Source organism: Filicampus tigris, chromosome 12 (assembly GCF_054856515.1).
Source record: "Filicampus tigris isolate MCC_2025a chromosome 12, RoL_Ftig_1.0, whole genome shotgun sequence".
Taxonomy (NCBI): domain Eukaryota; kingdom Metazoa; phylum Chordata; class Actinopteri; order Syngnathiformes; family Syngnathidae; genus Filicampus; species Filicampus tigris.
Window position 1 is genome coordinate 3,756,000 of NC_141228.1, and position 25,427 is coordinate 3,781,426.

At 41.5% G+C, this 25,427-nt stretch overlaps 1 protein-coding gene and 3 long non-coding RNA genes across 8 annotated transcripts in view; 2 read left to right on the plus strand and 2 right to left on the minus strand.

The window, feature by feature from the left end:
* Positions 1-62: 62 nt before the first annotated feature.
* LOC147138096 (uncharacterized) lies at positions 63-1,136 on the minus strand. Its single transcript, XR_015088856.1, has 3 exons — positions 518-1,136; positions 412-448; positions 63-338 (listed from the first exon to the last, which is right to left on the minus strand). It is a non-coding gene; the product is annotated as an uncharacterized LOC147138096 (long non-coding RNA).
* On the plus strand, positions 613-10,667 carry LOC147138097 (uncharacterized). Its single transcript, XR_015088853.1, has 3 exons — positions 613-1,163; positions 9,682-9,945; positions 10,064-10,667. It is a non-coding gene; the product is annotated as an uncharacterized LOC147138097 (long non-coding RNA).
* lepr (leptin receptor) overlaps positions 8,721-25,427 on the minus strand; it is a 40,477-nt gene continuing 23,770 nt past the window's right edge. For 4 of the 5 annotated variants that reach the window (XM_086046207.1, XM_086046205.1, XM_086046204.1 and 1 more), the window contains 16 exons: positions 23,477-23,649; positions 23,172-23,314; positions 21,433-21,574; positions 19,303-19,463; positions 19,116-19,221; positions 17,740-17,839; positions 17,008-17,222; positions 15,767-15,921; positions 15,274-15,427; positions 15,102-15,184; positions 14,815-15,028; positions 12,645-12,851; positions 12,464-12,547; positions 12,258-12,351; positions 12,040-12,115; positions 8,721-10,249 (listed from right to left, as the gene is read on the minus strand). In XM_086046207.1, coding sequence (XP_085902333.1) covers positions 9,416-10,249; positions 12,040-12,115; positions 12,258-12,351; positions 12,464-12,547; positions 12,645-12,851; positions 14,815-15,028; positions 15,102-15,184; positions 15,274-15,427; positions 15,767-15,921; positions 17,008-17,222; positions 17,740-17,839; positions 19,116-19,221; positions 19,303-19,463; positions 21,433-21,574; positions 23,172-23,314; positions 23,477-23,649 — 2,941 coding nt within the window. In that variant the 3' untranslated portion in view covers positions 8,721-9,415. The remainder of the gene's footprint in view (positions 10,250-12,039; positions 12,116-12,257; positions 12,352-12,463; positions 12,548-12,644; positions 12,852-14,814; positions 15,029-15,101; positions 15,185-15,273; positions 15,428-15,766; positions 15,922-17,007; positions 17,223-17,739; positions 17,840-19,115; positions 19,222-19,302; positions 19,464-21,432; positions 21,575-23,171; positions 23,315-23,476; positions 23,650-25,427) is intronic. The other variant, XM_086046206.1, reaches the window with a different exon arrangement.
* On the plus strand, positions 13,419-16,323 carry LOC147138099 (uncharacterized). The gene is made up of 3 exons (XR_015088855.1): positions 13,419-13,551; positions 13,802-15,212; positions 15,295-16,323. It is a non-coding gene; the product is annotated as an uncharacterized LOC147138099 (long non-coding RNA).

The following is a 25,427-nucleotide window of genomic DNA, read 5'->3' on the forward strand; positions in this document are numbered from 1 at the left end:
TAAAGATTTTAAAGTTTGAGACTGACCAATTTGGAAAAAAAAAAAACTTATGTAGGTGTTTAAATATGAGTCTACACAATACTTACAATATTAATAAAGATATGAAGGTCAATAATAGCAGATGATAATGATCAAATGTTCATGCTGACCAATTTGGAAAAACCCTTGTGTAGGTGATTAAATATGAGTTAGTTTCCACAATAATGGTTTAAACTCTCCCTCACACGTCTGCATTTATGGATGCTGACGGTTGGAGGGTCAAAAGGCACCTTATCAGCAGGCCATTTGGGTACGTTCTTCTTCACAGCAAATCAGCAGAAGGGGACTTTTTTTTAAAGCTAAAAAACACACCAAGTTACGTTGCACGCTGTTTACAGACAAACTAATGATTAGAGTCTGTTTGTCACATACCTAATATGTAGAGAACTTGTTACACCTCAGTACTGTTCTGAAAAGAAAAAAAAAAGAATACATATTAATCATCCAGATTTTTTAAAAAGTGAGTTTATTTTTCTACCTTGTATCTCTTGTCCAGGTGTTTCTCGTTGTCTCGTCAGTGTGCTTGTATTTAAGTTGCTGGTTTTTGTTCAGTTCTTGTCGGGTCATTGTCGTATAATTGCTGTCGTGTTCTCCTAGTTGTTGGTTTAGTCCTTGCTGTTGCTGTCATGTTGTTTTGTTTCTTTGTTACTTTGAGTTTTGGATTTTTCAAGATTTGTGTTGGTTTGGTTTTTGTTAATAAATACTCTCTTCAGTACGCCTTGCTTCTCCTGCCTCCCTGCATTTGGGTCCTCCTTCCACGTCAAACCCTGACAACGACGGAGCTGAAGGAGTTGGAGGCGATGCAACACACGGCAGTGCAGGAGGAGTTCAAAGAGGACGAGAAGGAGGAGGCAGTCATGATTCCATCGGCCCGAATAAAAGACATTCTAGGAAAATTCCATGAAGTTTCGGAATTTGTTGAAAGGAATCACCCAGAAAAAGTGTTCAGCAGTCGGGCGATCGCTCACTATGATGATGTTTGCCTTGGACATTTTCAAAGGATTGTTAAAAGCCGACACAAGCAAACATCCTTGGATCAGTTCTTTACAAAACGCCAGGCAAAAACAACTGAGCGAGAACATGAACCAAAGAGGGCAAAAAACAATGAGGACAGCAATTGAAAGGTAAACGACCATTTGTATTCTTTACTCCTTTCTTTGTTTGTAGGATTATGCACAACTCATTTATTGTGCAATAATCTAATTGTAACATGTATTTGTTACATGTTTTCATGCATTTTTATGCTTTATAAAACATTTATGTCTGAATATTGGGGGGCTTGGAACGGATTAGGGCATTTACATGGAAAACGCGTCTCTACTTACAAAATTTTCTACTTAAATGTCTTCCAGAACCAATTAATTTCATAAGTAGAGGTACCACTGTTATTAAAAAAAAAAAAAGATGATGAGCAGAAAAATGTAAGCAAGGATGAGAACTAGCACCAAAAACGTGCGCTGTAGGAGAGCAGGAAGCGAGATTGAGATTAAGATTTAAAATGAAATTTGTTGTAGCGCATATCAAACGTGTAAACTCATGCCGAGTGCAGGGCAGCAGCCAATCCAACGCCGTTGCCCGATGGCATCGCATCTAGGAGACACACAGTGAGTAAACTGCAACTGTTTTTAACTTCCTCGTTCTGTACAGCCGTAGAGTAATACTGAAATAGATGCATTTAAAATAAACCCCTTAAAATCATGTATGAAATCAATTGTCAGACAAAAACAAAGGACATTTGGGCTGCAAGTAAAGTTATCTTTAGTAAGTACTGTAAATGTAAAACCTATTTTTAGTTAGTTGTTGTTTGTAAACAGGTGTTTATTTTTCTTCATTGCTGTTTTTTCAATTTTCATTTGTTTTCATTAACCACAATAATCTGGTGTCCCACCAGCTTCCTCTCTGTACCAGGAAAATTTGAGTGTAAATTTGAGTCTCAGGCCTGCGCTGCATTTGTAAAGATTAGCCTTGGAGCTTTAAGTACCGCTTTGGAAAATGGTGGAAGCATGATTACGCAATAGAGGCCCTGCAGTACATGGCTGCAGGCCCCCTGCTGGACATCACAGTTACTGATGGTTTGATGAGGTCTATCTGCCTCACTGGATCAGCACAAGTAAAAGAAGACGACTGCAATTAAGACATTGTCCTGTAGTGTACAAATTGACAATGGTGCATTTTCTCTTGTGCAGCTGATGAGTCTACAACTTTGGACACGTTTGAAGTTCTGCATTCAGATAACGATGGAGTCAGTGTGGAAAAAGTGTCAGAGGTCACATCGTCCCATGTCAAGCTACCGCACCCAGTTTTCTCTGCAAAAGGTTCAGCAGCTTTGAGGGCACTTTCTTTGCCAGTTGCCAGTGCAGTCCCTGTGCACTGCGCTGTCATATTCCGTCCTCCCAAATAAGAAACAAGGAGTTTCTGAATGACTTTTCAAATCTTCTAGCCAAAATCATGTTGCGATATGATCGCATCCTGTTCATGGGGGACTTTAGTATTCACGTGTGCTGTCTTGAAAAAACACTGGCAAAGGACTTTCTAAGACTGATTGAGTCTTTAAATTTGGTGCAGTGCGTGGCTGGCTCCACTCACAAACAAGGACATACATTAGACCTTGTCCTTTCTCATGGTCTATTGGTCTCAAATCTGACAGTTTTGGACAATGTGCTCTCTGATCATATGACTGTGCTCTTCGATGTAATGTTTTCCAGTGCTGTCAGAGCTAATGCTAGCGAGCGCAAAGGCCCAGGTTTTTAACCACCTCACTGGTAGTCAGTTCTCTGATGCCTTTGATCAGCTCTGTGCTCCCTCTTCAAACACAGAGGAGCTCAGCATTTGGTTCCATTCATCCTGCCGTAATGTTCTGAACTCCGTGGCTCCATTAAAAATTATGCGGCAAAAAATTAGACCGGAGCCATGGTTTAATGAGAGCACTCGCACAGCTAAACAGCAGGGCTGGGAACTCGACCCTTTTTTGCCCGTCCGGCCGCGACCCTCCACCCTTGACCTGGGTACCCTTCCGGCCACGATCCCCCGGCCATATAAACATTGTCGGCCCCCGCCCCATTCATACCCCCGCCCCTCCAAAAAAACAACAAAAAAACGTGCATGACGCCCCCGCGAGAGAGATGCTAACGTAAGAGGTTTATTTAAAGACAATTAGCTGGCTAACTTACTATTCAAACCCGCTGTGGACACGCTTCAAACGCGCCACTTACTCACGTACTTACCCATGTAGTGCATGGACCTACTTTTCCAGGCGTAGTTATTCGCTCTGTGATTTCCTCAGTGCACCGCGACATTATAACTGATATAATTTCAAGTGCTATCAGTGATTCAACTCGCCTGTGAATGCAGTTTACGCAATAAAAAGAAGCTGAGCTCAGCGACTTCTCCAAGTTATTAAGTTGTGAAAGGCAACAACCCAGCGTGTACTTACTTCCAGTGCGAGCCATGGGGTTGGGTTTGTAGTATTGTATAATTATTTGGGTCCAACAGACAAGTCTGCAACCATTCAACAAGTTACTTATTTATTTTCGACACTTCCCCTCCTTCGCACTTCCCGTCCTTCAAAATAAAAGCATGCCAGCAAACCACTACACAGCAGGTTTGTTACGGCGATTTCCGGAAGTAGGGAAGTGCATGATGTGCCAGTGTCATACTTAAGTCCTGCATGCAGCTTGATTTTCCTCCTGGAAAAAATTTGTTTTGAAAGAAGCCTAAAAAGAAGCCTTTCACCGAGTAGGCTGAGATGAAATTTGGCCGCCCCGCGAGCACGTCACACGCATGAGGGCCGATTAGTGGGCCAGACTAAAATCCACTTCCGGCCACGCTTAGTCCAGCCATTTAAAAAAAATTTGTCACTACCTCCCCTCCGCCCCAAAAATGGGCATCCGGAGGGTCCGGCCCAGGGACGGACTGCCCAGCTCTGCTAAACAGGAATGCCGCAGGCCTGAACGCAGATGGAAAAAAGACAGGCTACAGGTCTCTAACCAAATCTTAAAGGACTGCTGGCGTCGTTACCAGAGAAAGGTGAAAGAGTCCAAATGAGACCACTTGTCGAGTCTGATTCAGGCAAATCACCAAAATCCACATGCTCTATTTAAAACAATTGACTGAAGCCGCATCAACCGACTTGCACGAAATCGGCCCCTGAAATATGCGATAGATTCATGCAGTTTTTCACTGAAAAGGTTGCAGCAGCTAGGGCTCTTGTTTCAAATGCCAAATTTGACCCCTCTGTTCAAGTTCCTTGTTCAGCAGTGTTCGATTCCTTTGAGCCGGTTTCATTGACTCCATTCCTCCACGCTCCTTTAAAGGGACGATGGGGCCGGGATGGCTGTTTTCACTAACAAGTTCATTTTACATATTTTTGGTTCAGGAAAATGAAGAGTTGCCATTTTCTATTTTATCCATTAATTTTGGAGAAATTAGGAAATAAGTGACTCCATGAATAACGCCCCTTGATAATGAGCACGATGGCCGCGCCCCCTACCGTTCTATCCTTGTTTGGCCGGAGTCACACGAGGAACCGATTCCAAACTCTCCATTGGAAATCATTGTACTTTTATTGCTTATAACGTCCAAAAACGGCGATCAATTGGCACCAAAATTTATGTGGACATCTCTACTAATGCCCACTTCAACATATCAAAAGGATTAACCTCTCCGTGGCTGATTTTATATGAGGAAATGTGGAAGTCAGCAGAGCGACATAGATTTAGGCTGGGACAAGGGCACACTGCTTCTTTGCTTTAAAAAAAAAAAAATCTTTGCTGATCACAGTTAGGCAGTCAGGATATTTACAGAGACTGAAGTGGGAATGAGTAGACATGCACATTTATTTAGATGAGGAATGGTCCCTGTTTTTCGACTTACAACGCGCCATCCAATTTGCAAAGTAATAAAGTAATAGCCAAAATGGCATGTTACAATGCGGCCACACTCGGCTGTGCAGTCAGCCTTGCTGGAACTTTTCGTTCGCTGTTCTATGAGGGTTTTTGTCACTCTCACGCCGCTTCACTAAGGCAGAAGGTGGCGGCTGCAAGCAAAATGCAGGGACACCGCGCACGACTGCTTGCGAGGCGACATGAAGACACAGGCTCATCTTCACCTCCACACGCTGCGTAAGGAGCTAATGTTGTTGTGCTAGCGCCTTTTGTTTTAACGACCTGAAGCTAGTTGTTGCTATTAGCCGTCCCATTATCCTACCTTTAGCCGGGGAGGGAAGAAGGGGATGTAAAGCTCCAATCTGCCTGCTGCTGCTGCAAGCCGCTGTCTGTCTCCCTCCTTAGACGCGGGTTTAGCGTCACTAAACGTCAGAAATATAACCAGTCGGGGTTCGTGTGCGCATTCATGCTCTTGTCCGCTTCAGCTTGTGAAAGTGGAGAAGCAATCGCCATGGTATTTTTGATTTTGTGGAGGTGATCATGATGGGATCACGTTTTATGTCAATAAATCCAAACTACTGTGCAGAACACTTCTATACTTTCACAGGTTGAAGTGGACAAGAGTAGTAATGTGCATCTGCATTTTGGTGGCGATCGGTCACCGTTTTAGACAACACAACTGACAAAGCGAGCAATATTACCACGCATGCCTTCCTCGCGTGACGTAGACCGCTGAGACCGAAAAAAACCCATAATTTTATTTTTGGGGCGTTGAAATTTGTCGTAAACCTAATCACAAAAAAAGACCTTTACAGAGTCTATTGAGGTGGGCATTTTAGTAGTAATGTCATTTTTACATGCAAACCTATTGTGAGTGCCAATGTTAAGCTCACCCAAGTGTCCCTTTAAGGAGATTGTCCCGACAATTGGAAAATCGGTTTTCTGCCATTATCAACAGCAGCCTGTCTTCTGGTGTGGTCCCCCAACATTTTAAGCATGCTGTAGTGCAACCTCTGCTGAAAAAAATGGCCTTGATCAAGCTGTCCTATCAAATTTTAGACCCATTTCCAAGCTGACAAGCTGACCCCTTTTATGTCTAAAATTCTGGAAAAAGTGGTGCACTCACAGCTAAGATCTTACTTGGATAAACACAATGTCATGGAAGTTTTCCAGTCAGGCTTCAAGAAGATGCATTGCACAGAGTCAGCCCTGTTACGTGTTTTTAATGACATCCTTTTGGCAAATGACACTGGAGACTATGTATGTCTCGTTCTGTTGGATTTGACTGCAGCTTTCGATACGCGGTAGACCACAATATTCTTTTGACTCGCTTGCAACACCAAGTGGGCATTAGTGGATACGCTCTAGAATGGTTTAGATCCTATTTAGCTGGCTGGACTTTTTCAGTTAGCCTAGGCTCCTCTGAGTCCCGCTCTGCCCCTCTATCGTATGGTGTTACACATGGTTCTATTCTGGGGCCATTGCTGTTCTCATTTTATTTGCTGCCCCCGGGTTCCATCCTTAGAAAACACGGAATCTCCTTCCACTGCTACGCGGACGACTGTCAAATCTATATCTCGCTAAGCAAAAAAAGAGGCTTTCTCCTTAAAACCACTTTTGTCCTGCCAAGAGGACATCAAAGACTGGATGACACTAAATTTCCTAAATTTCAACGAAAAGAAAACAGAAGTTATGGTGTCCGGTCCCATTGGCTCGTCTCCATGCCAGACGACCGGGGCCCCCTGTCTTCACATCTAAAGCCAACAGTCACAAACTTGGTTTTTAAAATGGACAGTGATCTTAAATTGGACAAGCAAATCAGCGCTGTTGTAAAATCGAGCTTTTTTCACCTTAGACAGCGAGCTAAGGTAAAGCCCCTCCTTTCCCATCAGCCATGCCTTTGTTTCATCTCGGCTAGATTACTGCAATGCACTTTATTTCAGCCAGTCCTCCCTCAAACGTCTCCAGTTGGTCTAAAATGCGTGGGTGTGCGCGTGCGCGTGTGGGTGCGCGCGCGCGCGCGTGTGTTATATTTATATATTGTATATATTTTTTTTGGGGGGGGGGTTATATGGTTTGCGGGGCTGAATAATTTGGTGAACGATTCTTTTGAACGATTCTTTTTGATGATGCAGTTCACTTAAAAGTATTGTTATGCCCATCACTAGCAGACACTCACGCCCGCCTAAAAGACTGGATTTGTGATTTGACGGTTGAAAGAGTTCCTGACTGTTATCGCCAATGTTCGATGAAGAAAAAAAAGAGTTTCAATGCTTGAAGTGAAATAATGATGTTTCTTATTTAAAAGGGGGAGATGTTGTGTAAAGGTTAATCTAACCTATTACGTGCATCGATGTTGATGTCTCAGCCAATGGGAAGGCTGGTTAGAGGGAGGTCTCCGTGGGGGGGGGGAGAGTTCATGTGTGCTGGTTAGAGAGGCGTCTAGTAAAGTTTCGAAGCAAGTCATTCTCTTTCTCGCTCTCGTTATTTCCTGACACACACTAACATAAAAGCAAGATTTATCATATTGTAGCGTCTTTCAGGAACACGCCGTCGGATGTATTTTACTTATCACGTTTTTATTAATCCAAGTACAACTGCTCTGCCGTACGATGCACTCATGAACCTCGGAAACATCACAACTCAGCAACACAAATATCCGACTACAACACAGACAACCCAATTCGTTACAATATGCTGTTGTACATTCAAAGATTTCAATGCCTAAAAAGTATATACAATTTCAAAGACTTAAAGTAACTGTATTTTTTTCATTATAAAAATAGTTTTGATATAGTTAGCAATAATTGTAACTGTTATTGTATTTATTTTTTTTCATCACAAAAAGTGTATATATGTACTGTAATGACAACTTGGCTTTAACTTGAATACTTGGATGTGTCATAGACTGTTGCTGCTGAGTGTTTAAAGATTTCGGTGTCTTAATAATTTACAAAATTAAGAGATCTTTATTGTTAGTGTATTTTTTTATTCTGGTGTAATTTCTTAGAATATCACCCGAATGGTTCAATTTTATTTATTTTTTCGAAAAAAAAAGTACAGTTTACTCGACATCTTTTCAAAATGAAAATATAAAAAAATGGATGACCAGAGCTGGGCACTTGGGGTGTAACGGTTCACAAAAGTCACAGTTCGGTACGTACCTTGGTATGGGGGTCATGGTTCGGTACAGCAATAAATCTCAAATGAAGACTAGGTTGTTTTTTTTAAATTTAGTTTTAACAGAGAGCAGGCTACAATTCAATTTGCTATAAAGCAAAAAAAACATTCCCTGTTGTAAAAACACAAAATGGAATAAAAACTTGCGCATTATGGTTGTTCATAAATAATAATAATAATAATAATAATAAAGATTAAACACAGGAAAACACCCTTTCTTCTATGGATAGAATGAGGTTGCAGATAAAGTCAGGTAGCACTTGCAAACTAGTAACTTTAACTTCATTATAAAAAGGTTCTTACACAGTAATTGCACCACAATATGCACTCAAACTAATAGTTTTTCAAGCCAGTGCCACAAAGGGGCGACATACTACTATTGCTGAGTAGTCTCAGTACAGTTTGTTAGTGTCTTCCTACTGTGCGACATGAGAGCCTTTACGTGTTACCCATTTTAACCATGACAGTGTGCTATGATGTACTGTAGCCATGTGATTTTTAAATTGAGACAATATTCTTACGAATTCTCATTTGAACAAATTGTGGTTGTGCAGACCTACGTTCATGTTGAGAAAGGTGCTGGGATCAAACAGTAAGTCAAATAGTGTCACTGGACTGTTAATAAAGACACACAAGTTTAATAACAAATAATTTATATTCACTGTGAAAAATAGACAAGACATATCAATGTGTAACAACAGTTATTCATCATATTTCAGTATTTTCATTGATTAACTGTCTGTTTTCAGATTTACTCACTAGACAATCGGAACGTCACGATTTGATTGTGTTAATAAAGGCGGATGTTTCCACGGAGCTCTTCTTTCGATCTTTGTGCATTATATGCAAGTTTTAATTACAAGAGATGGCAATGTAAATGACAAAAGTCATGTAAAAGCTGTCTGACAAGAGTTGTAACCACCGAATCTATGAAATGGCAGCTTTTTTTTCTCCGTTTAAATATTCTCTTGAACCACATTAGGCGTTATTCAGAACATTACCTGAGCTCACATACCCTCATCAGTGACCATTGCAACATGATTGCGGAGAAGCAGGCTGGGCCAAAACTTGGATCTATGGCCCAATCACAATAAAATACATGCCTATTGCGAAGGCCATAACCTCACACTGAACAAATAAATAGAAGCATTGATGACCATCGCTCTAAAGTTACACACCATTTAAAGCTTTTTGACGCTGTTTGACATTCAATGTCTGCAAGAACTGATTTCCATTTGAAAGTCTTTAGTGATGATGCAGTTCACAATACATGAAATCGAAGGCGGAACCTGGTGCCGACCGCATGAGGTTTTTCAATCCGGCAGCTGCCTGGTGTACGGAGCAGTCCTGAACTGGGGCCTGTAGAGTGACGATAAGTCGCAAGTGGATGTGGAAACCAGCTCAGTGGGCGTAAGGTGCGACTCCACTGAGCAGTCATTTCTGTTCAAAATAGCACTTTTCAGCAGCTCTTCTTTCTGCTTGGCCTCTCCCTCACCCTCCTCATCCTCAGCTTGATAGTCCAGGCCGAGACAGTACAAATCCTTCTCTTCTGCCGCGTCTTCTTGATCTGATGTTTCAGAGAGTTCCTCCACCGAGTTGTAGGAGCAGGATCGACGCGGATCGTCCATCTCTCTGTCATGGCAGCTCTCCAGCTCCCACAGGCCACCGGGGAAAGAGCCGGAAATGTCAGAGTTGTTGGCGGAGAAATTGCCCTCGTCGCTGGAGCTGCTTCCGCTGCCGTCCCGGTCGGAGAGGTGAATGGACTTTTGCTCCCGCTTTGGGTTGGTCAGCAGGACTGTGGCATATGTTACTGAAGACTGGGCCGAATTCTCCAGGATGCTCGGTGAGGGATCAATGAGCTGCGGGCTGGGAGTGGTTGAAATATCCAAATCTAGGAGCGAGGGGGGAATGCCACCCAAGCGAGCCTCGCTGCCCACTGACATGTTTTGGTTCCCCTCCAGAAATGAAGGAAGGGACACCGCGTCGAGAGTCGGGGACATAAGCGGGCTTCGGACCAAGGCCGCGCTGAGAACGGACATGTTAGCCTTTTCCATGATGACCACTTTGGAAATGTTCTCGGAGGGGAGCAGCAGCGGCCAGGCTGGCAGGACATCTGAGGACTGGAACAGCTCGTGGAAAGTGTCAGCCTGCAGAGATAATAGCAAATAAGAACGGGACTTTGCTCTATTTCGGAAAACTACTCTTTTTCAACCATTATTGACCCAAGGGATATAGTTTAAAATCAAGTAACTCTTATGACGCACCACCAAACAAACATGTCACTGAAATAATGATGATCTAGGCATTTAGTATAAATGGTAACAGAATAATGGTACCTTCATCTAGTTGAAAAGCATTTAATTGTTCTGCCTAACAATTTGTTGTTAATTTGTAGTATTTTCAGACGAATTCAGTACACTCAGATAATTTCCCATGACACAACAGATGATCTTTTAAGCACACGCTGTGTCTCCATATTGAGCGGAACCTCCAAGTTGGAATAATTCGAAGGTCAATTTGGAGTTCAGTCTACATTTTCTGGAACCATGTGCCTCAACAGTTCATATAAAGTCAGTAATGGAGACTCCACTCCACTCCACTTTGTTTTTTGTGATGTCACCACAGAAGGCAAAAGTGATGACAATGGCAGTGTGATGCAATTGCAATGTTGTAAAGTCGTACTCACGTCTCAGTCTTGGCTATTCAGAACAATGTGGTTTAAGAGTCAATAATTAATCATCATTAATTGGAACCCCCCAAAAAACGGAATGCACAGCGCAAAACAGCTCTGTTTAAGAGGGTAGCACGTTAATGTGAAAAGACTCACCTCACTGGCACATTCAGAGTTAATGTTGACAACATAAGCACAGTATGCTTTTTTTAAAAAAAAAAAAATTACGCACAGTACTAAACCAATTTTTACATTTTACGACGCATGATCGTTTAACCGCGTCTACGATTTATTAAACGTTTCGTATTTTACTAGTCAGTTAAACGTGGCATTAAGTATCACGCATCTTGTTCGACACGCCTCTGCCTCTGTAAACATGCTGAGCACCAAGAGAGAGAATTGCTCCCTCACCCTCTAAAAAAAAAATCCTATTTTTTTGTGTAAGCGTTCATGTTACATTAAAAATGCGACCTCTGTCTTGTCTGCAGTATGAACACATGCGTCGTCAAAGTGGCCCGCCTGCACAGAAGAAGAGACGACGTCACACCCGACGTTGTGTTTGCGGAAGTAATTGTGGTCCAGCGTCGGGGCATTCAAGCGATTAGGTAGCAGGTAGAAATAAATACAGTATTTGGGGGAAATTATGAGGCGAGGCTTTATCATCTCATTTCATGGAGACATTACTAACGATGATGTCACGTCATAACCATGTGTAAAAAATCAATCTATCTGAGCCGTGGCTGAATTACTACGATCGCCATAAATGTCCACTTTATGCTTCGCCTTTCAAGTGGGATTAAAATAAAGTAAAATATAAATAGTCAATAGTGTTACTCAAAACAACTTTTGCAGATTCGATCACCCTGCTGCCAGCACTTTTCGCCGAAATTTTTGACCCAGGTCGCATTTGAAAAAATCTGAATTGAGCCGTTCAGACTGTCATAAAAAAATCAGATACAGGTCGCATTAAAATTCAAGTTTTCTTCCTTATAGACTAGTCACAAATAAAATTTGAGACTAGTCGGCGGGCAAATTAGTCGAAATTCGCATCCCTACTGGTATCGTATTCTGGTACTGCAGTTTCTTGAGTCTTACATTCCGAAAATGTCCTTCATTTAGTTCGAGACACTAAACTGGCCTTTGTGATCGTGTGTCAGCCCTGTGACTGACAGATCTCAGTCAAGGCTTGCCCAAAGTGAGCTGCGGCACTTCAGCCGTGGTAGTGCAAGAAAATGGAGGAATGAAAGTTTGCTGGTATTGTTTTACCTTCTTGAAGTTGAGTCCCTTTGCCCAGGAGCATTTTTTCGGGTTGGGCACATCCTTCCACACAAACCTTTTCATCCTGACAATAAAATACAGCTGGTTAAAGAATGCGTAGATATCTATAGCACTCCCATTAAAATTCTTATATCAGCTCAACAACAAAAAATGATGTGGCTGGTCAATCTACAGTGTATAAATGTCATCCGTGAATCTACGCTTACTGGTTTTGGGAGAGGGCCAGAGTGATGAAGAGGACGATGGAGAGGAGGGCGATGATCAGCAATGTCGTGTAGGCTGCGGGGTCTCTTCTGGTGACTACATTATGCAAAACATCAGAAGCTTTGAAGTGCTTGTGCTTGGCCACTTTTTGCATGGGATCACAATAAAGTGACCCAACGAGCTTTTTTTTTTTTTATAGCTTGCATACCAATTGTGAAGACAGGCTCGCCCTCTCCTTCCAAAAACACAGGATACAAGTAGAAGCCATACTCCACCGATGCATAAAAATCACCTGAAACCAGAGATCAAGTTTGATGTAAGTGTGTTCTACTGAGCCTCAATCAACAGTGATGTTGAGAAAATCGAGCAGAGGGAGCGCACTGTTTGACCTTTTATGCGGACGGAACGGTCGGTGAAGGGCAGCCTGGCCCACGTGTGCCCGCTGTGAACTTTGCTGGGATGAGAGTCATCTTGCCGCTGCGGTGCCCACTGGACCACCATGAAGAGTGGAGCAGAGCTGTTGTCCGCGAGGCTCCAGTGCAGAGACACACAAGTGCTGTTGATAAGCAGCACGTGGAAGGATCGCACGCAGCCGCCTGACGTGCACACAAGACACAGCAGTGGCATCACATCCCGAAAACATTCAACAGCTCTCTTCCCAATAAAGTTTAACAACCAAATAAAAAGCACACACTGTCCAAGTTTTGGAGAGGACTGCAATTGAGATCAAGCCAGCACCAATGTTCTCGCCAATAAAACGCTCACTGTGCCGCTTTCTTTCACTCGGTCAAATATTTTTGTGGTCAGTCACTTGACTGCCATAATGGTTGTGGATGCCCGCCCTGGTTTTTTTTGGGTAACTCATTAGCTTGTCGTTTTAAGAAGCACCAATAAGGCATAATAGGGGTTTATTCGTCTGGCTGGAGAGCTGAGAATTCAAGTCAATGTACAGGTACTCAGTATGAAAAGAAAAAAAAGAAGATGAAAAAACTGACAGTGGCAGGTTGGATATATTTGATAGCTTCCTTGAAGTGTCTTGTTAGAAAACCCACATTGTTTTACTATTCGTAGTTGTTGGCATTTGATACATTCATTGAGTTTCCGTGTGTCTGAGATGTCCTACACTGTGAGCGGGCATTGAACGCACCTCGAGTCGAGCGCCGTCGGACGCGAGTGACGTGGTTGCTTTTCTTTCTTCTCTCGGCGCAGCTAGTTGTTGTTCATGCCAGCAAACTCCATAATTACAAATTGCCCGCATTCCGCCACGTTTGTTGTTTGTTGTGTAAATGCCAAAATGTGAGTTTAATCATTCATAATCGTGTCAGGTTATTGCTGTACAATATAGCATAACTGTATTCTCGCGAGTGAGTTAGCCATTTCGGCTAGTATGCTAACTATTCTAGTGATGATAAAACGTGTGAATGTGAATTGTTTATATTGTTTGGTTGTTTAATTGCTGAATACAGTGAATTGTAAAGTCTAAGTATACTGTGAACCAGTGTATGATATAATTTTGCTATATTATTCTTTATCTGTATTGTTGCAGATCACACTCGATAAACCTGTCAACAGGAGCACCCACATCCGTACTTTGCCACTCCAAAATAGAGTCAGGTGGAGACCTCCTATATCAGGGGTGTCAAACTCATTTCACATTGTGGCCCACGTACGGCCTCGATAGATGTCAAGTGGGCCGGACTATTAAAATTATACCATACTCAGCTATAGATAACCAAAATATCATGTATTTCCTTCTGTTTTGGTGTAAAGAAGCACAAGAAAATTAGGAAAATGTTGAAATTGAATGAGCATTCCTTTTACAAAACATTTCATGAAACATTTGTGCAATTTACTTTTATCATTCACATATATGCATTGCAACTGATCCCACTGATTGTACAAAGGCACAAAACTTTAACAAGTAATTCGTATTGAAAAATATAGTAATGCACTTTTAAGATTAAACAAGATTTATAAAGAAAGGAATTTTTAAACTACCGGTATGTTGTCTTCTACTCTGATCAAAACAGTGTGCCCTCTAGCGGATAATTCATGAATTGCATCCTATTGAAAATATAAATTCCGTGTCTTTTATGCATTTTTTCACATTTAAATGATCCTGCGGGCCTGATCGAACCTCCTTGGTTCGGGCCGTATGTTTGACACTATATGATCAAACATACGGCCCGAATGTGATCCTCTCCGTTTGATCTCTTATACAATATTATTAGCAGAGCTGGGCATTCCGCCTATGTGACAGACCGGTCTGCCAACCCACCTATGACGAAGACCCATTTTGTAGGCGATAAACTTTAAAAAAAAAAAAAAAAAAATTAAAAAAAATAGTCCGACTAAACATAGTCGGAAGCTTATGATTTTTTCCGTCTATGTAATAGATTTTTGAGGGGTGATTTAATCACAAGGTTGGATTGTTCACTCTCCAGAAATGACATTAGTTGAACTGAGAAGAAAAAAAAAAAATCTCATTGAATTGTGTACAGAGTGGCCATTATGTGACATAAAGAACACGATGTATGATTCGAGTGGGTGATCACTCACGTTTAGGTCGCCTGTCCAGCGTCATGTTAATGTTTTTTCTGGAACTCCCCAGACTGTTGTAGGCTTCCACTGTCACACTTTGAACTTCTCGGTTCCACTCAAAGCTGTAGGAGGAGACCAGCTCAATTTTCTCCCTCTTCACAACACCACTTGAAGTCTGGTGCTGGACTATATAACCATTAATGCAGTAGGAGCGGCTTTCTAGCGGAAGACGCTAGAAACGACAAAGCAACACGTCATTTGTAATGCTTCGGCTATAAACTGGATGTTCATCTTGTTCTTCATACCGTAATCAGCAGAGTAACGTTTGTCGAGTTTGTGAGCTGATCGTCTTCAAGGATTCTCCAAAAATCAGGGCCATGTTCTGGAGCTGCAGGAAAAAGCATCAAGGTGGAAAGGTGATGCCGCTGTGGAAAATGTGAAAACTTGCAAGGGAGATGATATCAATGATGCGTGTACCTCTGCTGTTTTGGGGTACAGAGTAGATCAAGTCGCTCCAGTCGCTCCAGTAGCCGGTGTGGTTGGCGGGAATGCAGCTCACCTGAACCGCATAGACCTGGCACATGTCCGGAATCGGAATCTCCGCCGATGCTACCCACGCTGGATTGCTGAGCTGCATTGACCAAATGGTCAAAACAAGGGAAAAGATCATGCTGGGATAGCACAACCTCAATCTTAAACTCTGTCATTCGTGACTGAATGAAGAGGGGAAAAAGGGCCATGAAGAAGAGTGTCATTTCCAGAATGGAAACCTGACGCAAAAAGTCCATAAAGTTGACATGGCGGAGTATTTTAACCAATAAGTTTGCTTCCCTTTTTTATCATAATTTTGGTTGGGTCATCGTTTGTGTTGGGTCGTGTTTTGACTTACGATGTGGGTTTTCAAAGGAATTGTATTTCATTGTGCGATCCATCTCATTTTGCGATTTCAAACTGTCAAAGAATCGCTCACCTTCCACTCTGGCTGAGCTCTGATAGCAGAAGGAGAGTGGAAACGGAAGCGACACTGGAGCCCCTGCGCAGGCAAAGATGGAGGCTCCCACGTGATCCTCAGGAGCCCACTTTGCAGATTGACTGCCTTCACATTGGAGGGTCTGTGGGGCTTCACTGCAAGTCAGACAATGGAGGAACAGGCCGGTTAGTTCTCAAGGTAATCATTGAATCCATGGCAACTGGTTGATGAGGCCACATTTCCACTGGACCGCTTCTACCTCGAAGCAGCCTCGTTTCACCCTTTCAATTACACTACACTTTTTCAACATTTACACCAGACGCGCGTCGATGCACCTCCTCCTTTTATTTACCAGCAATTAACCATGGCTCCATATGAGACCTTGACCTTCCGGATCCACACCTCAGTCCACCATTTGAATACGCTCGACGATATGCAGTGATCGGCCACAACATTATGACCACTTGCGCAATACGTAATGTTAGTCACTACAAGAGCTGTATCAAATATTCTGCTTTCCAGAAAGATGAACACTATTATTACTTTTGCTTGGTGCTGCCGGAAATGATTCATTATTGTTCACTATTGTGGTTGTAGTTTGCAGTATAAAACTGTACTGCATCAACTGTGTCTCATATTTTTCTTGCCCGAGAGAGCAAAAAATATTGGGAAGTTTATAATGCATACAGCATTTTCCAAAAGGTACCTCCCATAAAACAATTTGTCTCCAGCTTGCCGTATTGAATTCCTTCTCTTGGCTTGCAGTGGCAGCAGTTTCTGAAACCTTGATCGCTTGTTATTAGGGATGTAATGATTAATCGAAAATCAATTAAATATTGATTGAAACCGATTAATCGAGACGAATCGAACTTGGACATCTCAGCACTCACAAGCCCTATACAGCAACAACTAACAAAAGACAGCATAACTAGGTTGTTAGAATATACTAATTTAGAGTGCTAAAAAATTGTCTTTACATTTTTTTCCATTCCAGATGCATACCACATTTTGAATGTGTAGATTAAATTATGCGCTTGCGCCAAACATTATTAGCGTATTGTGTTTGTGGATGGCTACCGCACCACACTAGCGCACAGAGACAAGCACGGTGGCAATTTTTTTAAAATCGAATCAAAGCGAAAATCGGGAACTGAAAATTGAATCGGGGCTTGAGTAAATCGATACATCCCAACTTGTTATGAATGTGTATTTTCAAGAGAGTTAACATATAGGTTGCCTACCATGATCTAGAGGTGATATGTAGACGGGTTTGGATCTGAAAGGGCCTTGATGGGACAGCATCTCCAGCCACAGTTTGTAGCAATTCCTCCGGACATCCTGGATGGTGCAGGCTTGTTGCTTGGATCGAACCGGCAGACATTCGGGCCCCAGCTTTCCAACTTTCTCACCATTTCTCTCTCTCTCCTCCATCACATCACAGGGTAGGTCAGTCCATCTTTGGAGAGGATAGGCAGCTATCACCTTTTTCATTTCAACTTTGCAAATATGATATTCCATATTTGGAGCATTCCGGAATTATTCCATGGGGGAAAATGGTGGTGATGAATGAAAATGAATTGTACTTTGACTATATTACAATGTGATCTTGTAGAACAGACGTAAAGAAAAAAGTGCGGCACAACATGTCTCAACAGGAATGCTAACTATTAAGCTTTGCGCTTCACTGACTTGTGTGCAGATTAATATATTGCTCAGAGGTTTGAAAAAAAAAAAAAACATCGGAAAGAAAAGAGAGAAAAAAAAACCATTGAGCAACTTCCTGGCATCCTCTTGCTGTGCAGGATTGGACTCATGGACTCAAGGGTGTGCCCCAAAAGAGAATTGTCTCTTTCAGTACGCTGTGTTCAGTGAAGTTGCGCATAATAACAAGGAGTGATTTGCGTATTCATGAAGATGAGGACGTGTGAGGGCACTCTAAAGTCAACATCTCCTGAATAAAAATCATGACCTACGTGTATTGGAATTTTGGTTTGATCCACCAAGTGTTGTTCCATCGACAGTCCATAGCATCAATATCACCACTGGTTTCACATTTGATGTCAATCGAGGCCCCTGCAAAAGCACAAAGAAATACACTTACTGTATTTTAGATTCTGGAAAATGAAAACAAGAACAGCCCATGCTTCAATGTGATACTCAAGTTCACATTGTCACATGTCTCCACTCTCTTTCCTGCCTTTGTCAATAGCAGGAAGCGGGAACAAACACTTGCAGTGATGAAAGCAGGAGAATAATAACTAGATTAATATGACATAGCATCCAGTTATTTTTTCTAATGCTGTTTATCCTCACAAACAAATATTCACATTCGCACTTAATAGTCTTCAATGAACCTAACATACGTGCTTTTGGAATGTGGAAGCGAGCCAGTGTACCCGACAAAGAAAGAAAACCAAGTACAGGGAGAACATCTAAAGGCTACACAGGAAGATGGGAGCCTGCATTGGAGCCCCCCAACCTCAGAAATGTCATCTGAATGAATGTAATAACCATTCATTCAGATGATAAGTATGAGGGATGTCATGTCATTCACTTCAATATTTTTAGCATGGACTTTTCTATCGCTCAATTACATCGATTAATCGGACAAACATTTATTTTGCATTCAAGTGTATTACAAAACCATTTTTTCGCAATTACTGTTTATTCAAAAAATATTGTTATTAATTTGGTATTGATTAATGATAAAAACACCACCCAAAGAAGAATTAGGCAATATCACACGAGAGGCGTTGACCAACCTTTTTGAAACTTATTCAGGTCACTCTAAATACAGCTGGGTTAAAAATAACACAATTTTGGGTCAAAAAAGGAGCGATCCACTACTTGGGTCAATTTGGCCCAACTTTCTGGGTTGTTTTCTGCAAAAACAATCGCAAAAATGAGAAGTTTTGTACAAAACAACCCCAAAAACTGTGCTGTTTTGTACAAAACAACGCGAGATGGTGGGTCAAATTGACCCAATTTGTGGATTGGTCCATTTTTGACCCAAAATGGAGTTATTTTCAAACCAACTGTTTTTAGAGTGTATACTGGTTCGGTTATTGTTTTCCAAAGTAAAAGCTTTGCAAAAGTTTGATTTTGATTAAACACAAAAGATAATCAGGATTACAGAAACCAGACAATAATTACTGTTGAAAGGCTGAAACAACAGGATGTGTATCGTTTGAAGTTAAACAATGCCTCCGAAGGATTACTCGATGATAAAAATAGTTGTGGAGGAATTTCGTAATCAAATTTGACACCTCTAATAAGGACTACTATTTTTTCGGATGTTAAAAATGTCGATGTGGTTTTGCCGCCGTTTCCGCCTGCAGACAGCGCTCACCTTCTACGTAGATGATGCTGTAAGGGATGGGCCACTCCTTCGTAGCCCTACACTGCAGCAGCTCATACATCCCGGAGTCTGACAGCTGCATTGTGACGAGGCTCACCTGCTTTGGACAACGCGGACTTAGGCCAATGGTTTGGAAATAGAGCACATCCATTCAAAGACGGCGAGCTTGCACTCATACCCGTTGGTTGACTGAGTGATAGTGGCTGGAAGAGAGAGGCTGTTCCATGTTGCGCATCCACACGGCAGAGTTGGCGTTGATGCTGTGGTCGTTGAACACACAGTAAACGCTTACGCTCTCCCCTGGGTGGGCCAAAACCTTTTCAGGGATGTAGCTCACCACTGAACGGGCAATCACAGCGTCAACGAGAGCACAGAAAATAAGTCAATGAGCTTATAGTAAGCGGGTTTCAGTTATTCTCCTTCAAAAAAAAAAAAAAAAAAAAAAGGTCAGTGCTCATGGAATTTTTGGGAAGAATACTGTAGTGTGGTCACCCTTGAATAAAAAAGTTCAAAAATATTTGAGTTTACATTTGCTGTTATTTTTTGTCATACAGTACATTACAGTATATCGATGTGTGGTGAAAATAAAAGCAGCATATGTAAATATTTTCATTATTAAAGCAGAAGGAAGTCAACCCAAACATATTTTTTTCAAGAATATGTTCCCAGCAGGCCTACTAGTTGAAACAGGGCATTCTGATAAATATTGTGTTTGTGGAATAAGCGTTAATCCACTCGTTTTTAGCCATCTCTGGGGGCGGCCATTTTGTCTTCTGTCCACTGAAAATGACATCACAACTGCTCACAACGACCAATCACGGCGGACCTGTTTTCTGAATCTGAGCCGTGATTGGTTGAATGCCGTCAGAATGCCGTGTTTCAACTAGTGGGCTTGCATAGAACATATTCTTGGAAAAAAAAAAGGTTTGCGTTGACTTCCACTTTAATAGTCTGACAGACAGAGAATGTGTCACTTTTAGTCTTTAAAATAGGCCATAGCAGTTGTTTGTCTTTTTTGTGACATTTTCATTTCCCCACTAGAAAAGGGCGGTAAGTTAAAACTAGGGCTGCACAATATATCGAAAAAATGATCAATATCGCAATGATGGCCTACGCAATATCGCAATGACATGCAATCATTTTCTTATGGAATTGTATTCTATTATCTGAATTTGATCAGTTAGATGCAACTTGCAAAATGCGCCTCGTCACCCAATAGTTGCACATTATCTAGGAGAATTAAAATAGCTGATTTTGCCGCATGACATTTTTTAACACTTTTTTCATTGGATTATAAAAATGTCATTTCCTTAGGTGCATGTTAAACATTGCAATAACATCGATATCGCAATGGTCACATGTTTTTTCAAAATCTTGCTGCCCTAGTTAAAACAACATGAACATGCTTCCGAGATGAGTTCAAGGTGTGCCATTTGTAGCAGGTCTATTATGGTGAGCTGACCTTTACGGTCTGTTGACATTGAGCATCAAATGAAGAATGTCTTATTAAAGGCTAACGCTAATGAGCAGCAGCCATTTTAATGCTTGAGCGCTGACATAAATTTACCTCGGAAATAATTGAGGTCGTTGGATTGATGCAACACACTCAGAAATTAAATGTTTTTTGGACGGACAGGGAGCAATGAAGTTCGTGCAGGTGTCAGCGAGGAAAGGTGCGCGCAGGCAGCAAAACCAACATGTCAAATCCAAAGCTGACTGGAGATGCAACGATTAATCGGTTGACAACTAATTGATTATGATATTAATTGACGGATGATTATTTTGAGAACTGATTAACCCTTGCAATTTCAGCGTCTCAACGGTGAATATTTTCCGATTTCTGTAGTCCTCCATGTAAACAGACTGATCGTCTATGTTTTTGCTAAATAGGACTTTTGCAAACATCTGCACTGACAATCTCAACTAAGGTCATGCACTTTAATAAATGGGTTCGAATTAAAACATGTTTAAAAAACAAATCGGATTCACCTCTTGATTGATAAAATGGTCGACTGATGAATCGATGAATAAAATATAAAATCGTTAGTTGCAGCCAGCTGACTGAACGCACCCAAACGCCTTGGGATTTTTTCCGCCGGATCATAACCGCATTATAATTTCACCAAAAGGAACATGAACATTTCTGACTTTCATGACACTATGTGTCACAACGTGTGCTTCACAGTGGTAAAGCGTGGAGTTTGCGCCACCACAACCTGACGGACTAAGATCCCAAATGTGCGTGTGTGCGTGTTGACCATCAAGTTCAAATAAAGCGAGCAAAAGAAAACAGAGAAGTGTTCCTTACTGCCAAGGTAGATGTGATACGGTTCACTCCAGTTGCTCCACAACGGAGGTTCTTGCAGGTCAGCGCAGTGAACCTGCATGGTGTAGTTGACTTCGGGCTCCAGATTCACAATCAGCCTGCGCTCCAGCCCCGTTGACACCACCTGCGGCCAACAGGGAGAGGTCAGAAAACACCTACATATGTCAGTTGGCCTTGCTCTGATTAAAAAAAAAACAACAACAACAACAACAACAAACTTCTAACATTCAAACTATAGCAGGATGTGCAATGAGGAAATACTTGACTGACATCTTTTCAGGAATGAGGCTCTCATTTGACCTTAAATTGTTGAAAAACACGCATGCAAATAAACTAAGACTGAATTCTGGGCTTCATTCCCGGATGAATGCATTTGCACAGGAAAGGTTGTTGCATGCTGAATATGAAATGCTCCTCAAATTGACTCTCAGCAACTAACACGAAAGGTAAACACTGAAAGTGGATGACCTTGTGACCTGCTCCGTGAATAACATGTCGAGTCTTGTTGCGTCACTTCATCCTCAATTGTCAACCAACAATCTTTTATCGGATGATAATTAAAATAATTAGACCAATCAGAAACCCTGCCAGGTCACCTTTTCACGACACAGCTTTACTCACCTTTGTCGGTTTCGTGCACCTCAATAGTCGCAGCAAACTGCGAAAACCATCCCGCATTAACGATATCAGTCGAAACCGAGGGTCTCCCGCTTTTAGTTCTCACTGTGGCTGCTGGCCATAGTAAATTGGCACATTTTTGGTCCACAATAAGGAAGCGCTGCAGTAAAGTGGAGTATAATAGTGCAGCACTCAGAGCTCAAGTAGTCTACCACAATCCGGTAAAGAAACAGCATGTGTGTTTATTTTGGTAATTATTAGCTACTGTACACTCGATTGGACAAGGATGAATGAAGGACAAACAGTGATTGACGTCAGTGGTTCAGCAGCACACTTGGAATCCCAGTTGATCAGGTACTAGAAATAGTACCTCCCAGTACCTGGTTTTGTCTATGTAGGCGTAGTCGAGTAGGTGTCATGCGGTTGAAAATGACAATTTATACACAATACATAGCAACAAGCTAAAAATGAGGGATGGACCGGTTATTGGCTGGACCGATTATCGGCTGGAACGATTATCGGCGCTGATATTTGGCATTTTGACGAATATCGGCATCTGCCTTTTTTTAAAAGCCGATAACAGGTCATATTAAATTTGGCTAAACCTCAGGGAATTATTATTATTATTGTTGGGTTTTTTTTCCACTTAATGTTCGAAGCTGTGCCTGGGAACTCCATGCACTTTTTGTTTTAAACAAAGCTAAGTGAACCATTAACATTTCAGTATACTGAAATTTTGTAAAGCGCCACTGTAGAAAAGAAAAGAAAAGGAGCTACTTATTTGTTGAAGTTTTCATTTCTGCACTTTTTGTTTGAATTTGAAAACAAAGATGTCTATTTCCCAAGATAAACACCAAAAAACCTTCAACATGCTGCAAATATGAAAAGCGGTTTAATAAACATGCTTAAGGGCAGTTCAACAAAATGTTAAGAGTTTGCATTATAAAAAAATTGTACAGAAATATTTACCTTTTTACCGCAAATGAATATCGGCTTCTAATATCGGTTATCCGCCTCCTTGTCTACTAAAAATCGGTATCGGCTTTGAAAAAACAATATTGGTCTATCTCTACTAAAAGTGTGCACTAAGGATTATTATTCACCTGCCAGAAAGGACGAGTGTCATTTGAGTATCGGACCTCATATCTTAATGGACCAGAACCGTCTTTTGGCTTGTCCCACTGTAAAATCAGTTCTGGCTTGATGGTCTGGAAGTGTGAGAGGTTCAAAGGAGTTCTGGGTTTCACTGGAAGATAAAATCGATTGATTGAAAAATAAAATAAAAACAAAAAATTGCTTGTTGTTGACATTGTTTTGGAGTGTACTTTTTTGAATGCAGATAAACAAAATAGATAAATAAATTAATAAATAAAAAATACATGTTTAAAAGATTAAATGTCTTTCTCACCAGGTCGAGCTGGTACGTTGAGCAGAACTGGTCCAGCTTCACAGCCGGATATGTTGACAGTTACAGCGCTAACAAAACTTGTAGTGCCGATGGAAACTGAGCACCTGGAAGAATCCTTTGTTTCGCAGACAACACGTTCAGAAGAGTCCATATTTGTGTCATTTTGCTGGAACCTGGAAAAGGAGACCAAAGACAATCTACTTTTGGGGAGTATTTTCAAAATTAAGTCACATATTTAAAAAAAACAACAACAAAAAAACATTTGACACTAAAGCGCCTCTTAGCTCAGGAACATTTTTGGTAACGTCTGAATGCGTTTTTAAACCCTTTGTAGGATATTATTAATTTTATTGAAATGAACATAGGATTCTAATTATCATTAGTATTATTCTACCCTTTTGAATTTAAGTTTCTTATACTGAAGGTCAAACTATGTATTTGCAATGCATGAAAATAACATGAGAACATTACATGAGACTGATGATGGGGGGGAAGGTCACATCTAATGTGTGACAACAAGACGACAAATGTGCAAACGGCCAAACAGCTGCGACGTGGACCAAATTCGATGGCCAAACTGAGAGCAGCAGCGCATCTATGGCTAGCTAAGATTTTAGGCCCGATACTTTTAAATCTTTATATGCTTCCCCTTGCGGATGTCATCAGGAGACACGGCGGCGTCAGCTTCCACAGCTATGCTGATGACACACAGCTGTACATTGCCGTGTCTCCTGATGAAACAGGACCCATCGATACCCTTTTAAATTGCTTTTTAGATATTAAGTCATGGATGGCAGACAATTTCCTAGGTTTTAGTTATCGGCCCTGAAGGTCAGAGAGAGAAACGGAAGTGCTGATGCATGCTTTTATTTCCTGTCGTTTAGATTATTGTAATGCCCTGCTCTCTGGACTCCCCAAAAAGAGTATGTCTTCTTTACAACTACTCCCGAATTCAGCCGCTCGGGTGCTGACGAGAACCAGAGGGCGGGAGCACATTACACCAGTTTTAAAATCGCTACATTGGCTCCGTGTGTTTCAGAATCAATTCTAAGGTACTTTTATTAGTTTATGAATGTGTTAATGGTCTTGGAACATCTTATTTATCCGATTTGCTTTTATCATACCAACCCTCGCGGATCCTGAGGTCCTCTGGCGCCGGCCTTTTCATTATTCCTAGGGTGAGGACCAAAACGCATGGCGAGGCTGCATTCAGCCATTTTGGTCCTCAACTTTGGAATAGCCTGCCAGAGGACGTCGGGTCCGCAGAAACTGTTGATATTTTTAAGAGGAAGCTCAAGACCTACCTTTTTAGTTTGGCTTTTAAATAATAGAAGTAATTTTTTTTCTTTTTATTGGAGATTATTTTTACTTTATCATATTTTATCATACTGGTTTTAGTTCTTAGATTATATTACTGTCTTGTCTTTTAGTTTTGTTGTTTTCTGTTGTTCTTAGCTTTTAGCGCCAGTGTTTCCTCATGGGGGTTCTCCGCATTGGGGAGGTGGGGCGTCATCGCAGGGGCTCCTTAGGTATAGGTGACCGGGGGCCCCTACACTAGGTGTGGTGGCTAATCTGGGCCGGGGGTCTCTGTGGTGAGCCCCCCTTGGGTACCCTTTCCTCATATGGTTTCTCTGTGCCTTGTCATGTCTTTTCAACACAGTTTATCAGGTTGTGTGCTTTGTATGTGTGTGAGTGCTGATGTACTGGCGGATATATGTCTTTGGGTTTGTTGGGATGGAGGGCGGGAGCGGGTCTTCCTTTTATGTTGTGTTTTGGACATTTTTATTGGACAGCACTTTGAGTTGCATTTTTTGTATGAAAAGTGCTATATAAATAAATTTGACTTGATTTGATTGAATATGTTGCTGTAGATGCACTCTAAGGTATATATATGTATATATATATATATATATTCTTTCTATTGTCTTACATGGACTGTTTACATGTTCTT